The following is a 9,780-nucleotide window of genomic DNA, read 5'->3' as shown; positions in this document are numbered from 1 at the left end:
AGTGGACTAGTCTCACTTCAAGTACCCGAGATACGGGCTGTTGGGCGTTGGGCTGGGACATGGGGATACCACTGGGTTAAAAAAAAATAAACAAAATTTATAAAGTTTATCTTCATTATTAATTAATTAAAAAAAATTATAAAGAAAAATTATTTAAACAAAATATTTATGATTAAAATTGTATAAAATAAGTCAACATGGATAAAATGCACTCTCCTAGGCATGCACATTGGGATATGACAATATGATGAGTGATTCTTTAGACACCCAATAGTGGAAGGTCAAAGGTTGTCTGTTGGATGATTCAAAGAGTAATTAGGGGGTTATAGAGCATCCAAGAAGCTAAATTTTAAGTGGCTATGGGTTAGGCACCATGTTGGATGCCATTCAAAAGAAATTGATATTTAATTATGTCTCATGGCTGTCCAGTTTCCTAGGAATGGGTTTTTGGGAGTAATATTTTGTCCCTTGTTTTGGGTCAAAGCTATGGTTTTTATCCCTTAGTATTCTGTAAGTTAGAGTCAAGACATGGTAGTTTTGTATGAATTATATGCAGGTATCCAAGTGCTATGGATTTGGTTAGAGAAGTGAAGTGTATTATTGTTGTTATCTCTCTTTTGAAGATTAATAATATACTTGTCCTCTTTCTCTGGTGGAGTTTTTTCTCCAAATATTTTCTCCACATCAATCTAGTACCTCTTTTGGTTGCTGATTTTTTATATTGTTGTTAAATGTTGCAATCACTTTATAATCCCCATTGTTTTACATTAAATAAAGGAAAGAATAAGAGTAGTGATTCCAAATAAATATATGGTGATTGATGCATCTATTTTCTATAGATGATCACATCCCTAGTAATAAGATCCCACTAAATCCTATATCGTAGTTTGGGAAAAAGATAAAACTTCTTACATTGCAACATTACACATAAATAACAATAGGGGGTATGAGGTTCCTATGGTCTAGGTTGTGGATGAAGAGGTGGAAGTGGTTAATGAACAATATTATAAAAAAAATCAGGGACTAGGACATCAACAACAAAGCAATCATCTAGGGAGGAAACTCAAGTATCACCTACTCTTTTAGTTCAATTTCCTTTTCCTTCACCTTCTGCTTCTACTTCTAAAAGGGTACCCTTTTATCATCATACACAAACTAAAAACATGAATTTAAAGAGAAAGAAGTAAACACCAATAAATATAAGAATAAATTCAAGTTCTTGTATTATCTTTAGAAGAACATGTAGTAGACAATGGTTTACTATCTTTTGGTAAAGACAACTAGAAACTTTTTAACTCATTTTGTAACTTTTTCACCACCAAATTCTCCTAGATCTTACTCAAGTATTTCTTTCACAATCCGATCATCAATTTTCCCTTTGAAAACTCCTTTCACATAAATAATTCCAAATAGAGACAAACTAATAGGACATTAGATCGATATTTAAGTTTTTCAATTTGTCTTATATCCACAAGAAGATACAAAGTGCATACAAGTATTTCAAATGATTTTTTAAGGCTATTAGCAATGTTCAAGGGTCAAAAAAATTATAACCCAAATGCATAGTTCACTATAAGTGTGGGTTCTTAAGGGGGTAGGATTACATAACTTTTGTCTCCTATTATTAATAACAAGAATATTAGGTAAAAATAAATATTTTGGATTAACAAACATAAGAGGGAGAGAAATAATCTCTCTTAAATTTATCTTGTTTTGCCTTAGACTACATGATTGAGGATACAAGTCTTAAGTTTAAAATATTGTCCTACATACTTTAATTTCCTCCAAGGCATTATGAACTTAAATTCCTCTACTCCAATCACCCTGAAATTGCTATATAAAAGAAATTAAAATAAATAATTTAGATGTGTGGTAGGTGCTACCAATTATTGTAGGGATTATTTGGAAAGGCAAGGGAATAGGTTTTTTTTGTGAAGCCCTCCAGTGCTACCACAAAATGAGTGAGGAAGCTAGTGTAATGGAGGAATTTTAGAAATCACATGATAATATTATTATACTAGATGAAAAATTTCCCTGAGTATAGAAAATAGGTAGACCTCCATTTTATAAGCTACAAAATAAGGACACACTATCTAGTGGAAACCTAGCTTTTTAAAAGGAGTGGCCATATACCACTAAATATAGATTAAAAGAACCAAAGGCTTGAAAAATAATGTCCATTATGAGTTGGTTAGTTTCTAATTGAATCATACATGAGATTGAAAATTTTATTGAGATCATTCCTTACACTTTTTTTGACAAAATAAGCAAGGTTGTTCTAATTTTGATAGTGATCAAGAATTTTCTAGACAATGGCATGTAAAATCCTATAATAGAACTCATTTATGATTTTATGAGAATAAGATGATACTTTAGTGCCTTCCAAGATATGGTTAAAATGCTAAATAATATTTTTAACTAGATCAAGAGGACTCTTTTTAACAAGAGAGTGAAGGTGTCTAGTATAAAATTGCACATTATCTAAATATTGTTATTAAGGTATTAGATGATTTATAGGCCCGTTTTTTAGAATAATAATGGATATACTACTTTTTTTTTTTTTTTTTTTTAATTTATTTATGTCACAATAGACCATTCTTGTGTGTGTATCACACTACTTTGGGCTAAGGAAAATAAATATAATATTCAAGACAAAATTTGAAATTATTGTAATTTTAAAATTTTGGGCCTAAGGACAAATTTAATATCTATTTTTTTCTTTCTCTTTGAAATGTAGAGTTAGATTCCGAAAATATGTAGTCATAGTAGTTAAACAAACTTTACTAATTTTTAGGTATGTAACATTTTTAATTAACTTGAATATATTTACTTTAAATTGCTTATAATTTTGTACATATAATATTCATGAGAGTGTGAGTACATTGTATGATATTTTACTCTTGACTTCACTATATCTTTCAAAATTAAGGTAAAAATTAGATAGGGTATTTTTCATTTATTTTATGTTTCTTTTTTCCAAACCCTAGCATTGTTCAATCATTTTTAATAGTGTAATAAGATTAGTTCTAGATATTTGCTCGATTAAGGATAGATTCAACATTAAATAGTAATAGTTTAATGTTAAAATTATTATTTTTTTATTATTTGAAAATAAATTTAATATGAGAGCTCAAAATATTAAGCTACTATCATATTTTTTTAATTGGATGTATATATTTTATATCAATGTACTTACCAACAAGATCACAATAATGGGTTAGCTACTTTCACATATAGTTTGGTACTTGATTAAGGAGTTCAATGTATTATACATTTGACTAAATCATAAAAGGAATAATTAGAAGGATTTATTAACCTAATGACCAATTCTATCTTAAATAAAATAGTGAAATGAGAAATATTTTTTATATAGAAGAAGCTACTGCATAGAAGAAAATTGGTGTCCAGTTCATTGGGTAGAAAATATAATCATTATAACATAGAAGATGGGCATGATAAAACAAAAGTGCTCATATGAATATTGTGTACACAAGAATAGAATTATGGGATAATCCATTTTTGGAAAGAATAAAAGGAGGTAATATCATAGTGATACAATGAACTAAAGATATATCACTCTTCAATTATCATCTGTACTAACCCACAAAAACTAGTTTTTGAATCTTTTACGAAGAAATAGAATCTAGTTAATTCTCTTTTGGAACCATTGATTATATAGAGACACAAAAGCTATTATTTACAAGAATTATTTTTCTAGTTATGCACTATGCTAGCATTGCTAACTTGTAAATTTTAAAAAGAAAAATAGAGAAACCAGATTATGTTTGGATTTAAAACCTTCAAAAAATATCTAAAATGGGAAATTATCTTTTTTTAATGAAGTATTATTAATTTTTAATACAGAATAAATGTGGTTAGTTCTAGATTGATTTTCAGGCTAAAATCAAGTGATGTTAAAGAAACAAGGGAAATGAAAGACCACCTTCACTAATAAATGGGATATATTTACATAGAGAAGGATGCCCTTTGGTATGAATATTTTATGTAAAGGTTTAATATGAAGGTGAATCACTATTTTTAAGCATGACTTAAGTATTTATTTGATTTGGTGAAAGTTCTCAAAGGGTGCAAAGAGTCTATAACCTCATTGTATACTAATAAATGCATTTATGTAGATATTAAGGGAAGGGTGCAAAGAGTCTATAACCTCATTGTATACTAATAAATGAATTTATGAAGATATTAAGGGTAATGTAATAGGTCACATTCTCCATTAGAATAGAAAGAATAGAAAGAATTGAAGCAATCCAAAATTTTCCTTACCAAGTAACTTAAATAATTTGAAATCATTAGTTTGATAAGATTAACCTTGATAAAAATTTATTTGTAGCATAATAAATATTCTTTATTTATTAAATGGTATTTTTGAAATGATAACAAGTTTAAATAGAATATAAAGGATTATATAAAAGAAGTAATAATTATTAGTTCTCATTTTTTTTTTCAAACCCAATAAATTTACTAAAATATTTTATAGCTATTAATTTATTTTTGAACATTCACATGTCACTTTTTTGAAATTTAAAATAGAAGCACATTATGAGAGATCCATATATTTAGTTAGTTATCCCTTTAATAATTTTTTATTTTTTTTAAAATGATAAATCCTAATATCAAGAAGCAATTTATTACATTTACGAGAATATATTTTTCATTTCTTCTAATGTGCTTATCATTTCAATGATGATAAAGACATGAGTTAGGAGAAAAAAGAGGAAAGTGGATGACAACCCTACAAGAGTTTTGTTTTTTAAAACATTACCTATGAAACATTCTAGGTGTTAGCATCTTTCCAGGACTTTGAAAGAGGTGTTGAGAAATTTGTAGCAATAGTATATCATAAACCCAAATAAAGATGATGATACATACAAAAATATTGTCTTCACTACTTACTTCAAAATAAATTCCCTAATTAGCTCAAAATAAATTCCGTAATGGATTAAAGGCTAGATAAATAAGAGCACTCGAAATTAAAATTAACAAGTATATGATTAAATTTAATTTTTTGTATAAAAAGAAATTTTAAGGTATATATCTAAGATGATTGAATAAGGAAGAAGTTGTTTAGGAACTTTTCAAATTTTATGACAAGCTTGGAATACGATATGACTATGATTATTTTAAAACTAATTAGATATTAAAAGAATATTATCATTTCTGACATATATTATAATATTTACACATCGACATGTAAAAAAATTTCCTATTTTCTAGACTTTTAGATGGAGAGAAAGAAATCTTGTCATGCCCTTGTAGCTTATTTATGATGTATATATTGTATCCCAATGTGACTTGAATTATATTAAGATGACCGACTCTAATTCTTGTGCAAGGCATAAGTTTATTTTGAAAGCTATAGACTACTCAAAATCATAGTGTTATCATGCTTTTAATTATCATGTTTCTCTTAACTTTATTTATAATTTACAATATATTAAATATTATAAAGAAGGTTGAATATGTATGTCTAAATATTTTTTATATAATTTGATCATTACTAAAGTATATGGGAGAAACCAATTCTCTTATTTATCTTATGAATGATATTCATAGTAGCTAGGTAGCTAGGTGCTACTTCAAATTGTCTCTTATAAGTAGTGGCAATATAATGCTATTCTAATAACAATCAAGATAAAATGGCATGCATTAAGATATTATTTTGAGACATAGATTTTCTACAAAATTATGATCAATGCTATGTGAGAATGATTGAATTAAAAAATAAATTTACTATTTAGTTAATCATTTGTAAGAATCATTTTAACTTGATATTTTGAAAGCTTGAGTACACCTACTATTAAAAAAATATCTATAATTTTCATTGAATGATTGATGAATATAATTATTTATCATCCTATTGACCAAACACTACAGTGAATAAATGATTGCGGAAAAAAAAAATTGACCAATAAACCTAAACATATTTTTGCCTCTTAAATACTGAAACATATAAATATCTTAATCACGCTTACAATTTATAAGTTAATTGTGGCTGTGAGATTGTTCTAACACCCCACGAACTTGTAGGTAGTAAGCATATGGCCATCATGCTTTCCTTTCCCATCCTTATCAATGGCATTAAAAGCATCAGTTTCTAAAACCAGTCCTCCATTGTGGCACTCGTCCACAATTCGTACAATTACATTTTGATCCGTCGAATCATTTGTCACCTGTAACAATTCAAATGATCAGTTATAAACATTATACATATAAGCTAACAAATTGTTAATATATATGATGCAGTTTACTTGGATGCATGTGCCGCAGAGGGAAAGTTCCATGGGCTGGCCGGCTTGGTCACAATACGCAGTCCAAAGGTATTCGCTGCGAAACTCTAATGTCTGATTAGAGTCAATTGTAGCGCAAAATAGGCCACCAAGGTCGTAATTACGACCAGCAGAATCATACGGAGTGGACGTGGTCAATGTCTCGCCATTAACACAGAGTATGGAAGCCACAAGGAAGCATATAGCAATCCACCTCACAACCTTGGAAGCCATGAATAAATGCTCAAACCAACCACTATAATATGAAACTGATTGTTGTCTTAGGGCAGGCCGCGATGTTGTGTTCAGAAGAATGAATCCAATGATTTATAGGGTTATCATTAAGGTTTATTCCCAATATTTTATCATGGTGGCCGTGCAGCCCTTGGCTTATTGATTCTTCGGACGATTCCCATTATGATTTGTTGGTTTGTTCATTGAACTCGGCAACAAGGTTTCTCGGTTTCTTCGTTGAAATCGGCAACGTACTACATTAATGTTACATTAGCTATTTCAATTAAGGGTCGATATATCATTAAATGATGTGCATTATTCATTTACATTATTAATATGTGAAATCTTATTACAATATATAATTGTTTATTGTAATAATAAATAATATGCATCCCTCTCTTTCTTGTGAGAGCTAGTTAAATCATAATAATCCACTCCTGAAATGGGTTGAAACTTCGAAGGAACACCCCCTCACTGCTTCTAAATTGGGTTGAAACTTTGAGGAAAGATCTTTATCCCTTTAGGTACACATTTATGTGATCCTATAATTTATTTAATTTTTTAAAAGGGATTAATTACAAGTGGACACTACCTTGGCTTCAAAACTAAAAATAAATAAAGGAAAAAATTTAAAAGTGGAAAAAAACCTTCTTTTGGAAACTTATTCATGTAGAAAGATAGTTTAAATAAGAAAATACAAAAAACATATGAATAAATGGATGAACAAAATAATGATGAGCATATTCAATGAAAGGAAACTACTATAAGAGAGAAGGAGAAGGTGATGATTAGAAAAGAAATATTAAAGAAGCATATATATAGGGTTATTCGGCTTACCTAGGAGATACGAACACATGGTTCTGTCAATAATCCACTTTCAAACACAATAGAGGAACTCAATCACTAGTATGGTTAATGAAGATGGTGTTTTGATTGAATGTAACAAAGAAATAGGCAACATTTGTACATGATTTTTCTCATTTTTAATCTTGTTGAACATGTGGATAATAATTATATGATTACATGTGAGATGCTTCATGTTAGACCCTAAAATTTGAATAATGAAGATAACAAGTTAATGAAAAGACATGTATTTACTTGGAAGAATTTAAAAAAAAATCTTTCTCATTTCAACCTTCTAAGGGTGCTAGCTTTGATGGGTTCCCTCTTTCCTCTAAGAATTTTGAGATATAGTTAGATAAGATCTTTTCTCGGTGACCATGAATTTCATAAATTCTTGCTCAGTTCTAAATAAAATTATAAATGCATTCTATTTCTATGCCTGAATGTCATGAATGTATTAAGATAATTAGCAAATCGGAATGAATCACCAATTCCTAACTAATTGACAAACTTTAAACATACTCAATGAAAATCAATACGAAATAAGGAATGAATTCAAATAAAAGACTTCCTCATTCTACATCTTTGCTTGCATTGTTCTTCTTCAATTTGAGTCGTTGGTGGCTCTCAGGTATTGCACCAATTTCCTGCATACAAATGTTTTGAAGACTGTGATTCTAAAAAAACTCTAGCTTGAATTGATGAAAAGAGGTTGAATTTATAGATTTTCAACACAAAGGGGGTGAGAAATAGAACTCAAGTGTTGATTGATAGATAACTGATTTAGATTGATCAGGGAACTCAATTGATTGTTCTGTTAACTCATTTGATTGAGTAGTGAACTGGATTGATTGAAGAGTGAACTAGATTGATTGATTAGTCAACTCACTTCATTGATTAGTGAAGTGAATAGATGGATTAGTCTAAAAAAGGTGATTGAGAGTTAAAAAGGACCATTGATGAGTTAATTGAGTTAACTGATTAGAGAACTGTTTTGATCAATCAGTTCCAATTTTATCCTATATTGTAGGAATTTCAAATTCAATTTGATTTTCATTTTCAATTTGGACTTGAATTTGGTCATTTGAATGCTGAAATGCACATGAAATTGCCTAAAATTCAGATTTGGGAAAAATGTGAATTTGGAAATATAAAATTAGATGAAATGATATGAAATTCAAATTTGGGAGAAATGAGATGAAATTAGATGGAATTAATTGAAATTATAATTTGAGGAATTCAAGGAATAATTGAAATTAGTTAAACTTAGGAAATAGAATTAATTAAATAATAAAGATTTTTTAACTAAGGAAAATGTCGCAATTAATTAAATAATTGATATTTAATTAATAATTGAGATATGGTTAACTGATTAAAATGATTTGAGAATAGAAATAGAATAATTAGAACTGTTGAAAGGCGATGATTTAGAAGAAGTAGTTAATTTAATCAAATAATTAAAGAATTACTTAATTAAATAGACAAATAAATAGGGTACAATTAATGAGACATTTTTTAGGTGTCTACATTTGCCCCTCTTTGAGACAATGTCGAAATGATGTTGTTTCAAAGAAAATGAAAAAATTGTGCCCAAGTCTGTCTCATTGACACTAGGGTATAATGCCCCCTTAAGAGATTGTTTTTGCATTGAAGGAATGGATGATCTCTCGAAAGAAGAAGAATGTTAGATGAGAGATGAAAGAATGGTTAACTTGATGAAAAGAATGAGTTTGATTGGGGAGAAGAAATGGTTGAAGTGATTTGTAGATTGATTGAATGATAAGATTGATGAGATTGATAAGATAAAGATAAAATCTGGTTTCAGGAAGGACACATCTTGTATAAGACAAAAATGATCAAAACATCTGGTTTCAGGAAGGATACATCCTGTATAAGACTGATCTATCTGGTTTCAGAAAGGATACATCCTATATAAGACATAGATAGATGATCATGTCTGGTTTCAGGAAGGATACATCTTGTATAGGATAAATGATAGATCAAAAACATTTGGTTTCAAGAAGGATACATCCTGTATAAGACAAATAATAGATCAAAATATGATGAAAGTGCAGAATATTTGATTGATAGATAGAAAAGTTGATATGAGAAAATGATAGAATCATAGATGAAAATATTGGAATTAAGTGATGAGAGAGATCATGTCAGAATAATTAAAAGAATTGAAAAGATTGATTCAAGAAAAGATTTTTGATGAGAGAATGATCTGAAGAGACAATCAACATGATGAGATCAGGAAAAAAAAATGAAATGATGTGATTGATGATTTATAGTCCTGTTGTCTTTATTCATAGTGAAATACATTCTCATCATTGAGCCTTATTATGTAACAATGAAGCTTTGTACATAAGGGTATAAGGAACCAAGATGTAAATATATCTCATTGCAAAGAAAA

General features: G+C 28.8%; 1 protein-coding gene across 1 annotated transcript; it reads right to left on the bottom strand.

Moving 5' to 3' along the window:
* Positions 1 to 6,026: 6,026 nt before the first annotated feature.
* On the bottom strand, positions 6,027 to 6,521 carry LOC131030265 (pathogenesis-related protein PR-4-like). Its single transcript, XM_057960995.2, has 2 exons — positions 6,270 to 6,521; positions 6,027 to 6,191 (listed from the first exon to the last, which is right to left on the bottom strand). Exons 1-2 carry the CDS (start codon positions 6,519 to 6,521, stop codon positions 6,027 to 6,029), a joined length of 417 nt encoding a protein of 138 aa, XP_057816978.2.
* Positions 6,522 to 9,780: the final 3,259 nt, after the last annotated feature.

The sequence above is a fragment of the Cryptomeria japonica genome, unplaced genomic scaffold (assembly GCF_030272615.1).
Source record: "Cryptomeria japonica unplaced genomic scaffold, Sugi_1.0 HiC_scaffold_572, whole genome shotgun sequence".
Classification (NCBI taxonomy): Eukaryota; Viridiplantae; Streptophyta; class Pinopsida; order Cupressales; family Cupressaceae; genus Cryptomeria; species Cryptomeria japonica.
Note: the sequence above shows the minus strand (reverse complement) of the source record. Positions and strands in the feature narration are given on the sequence as shown.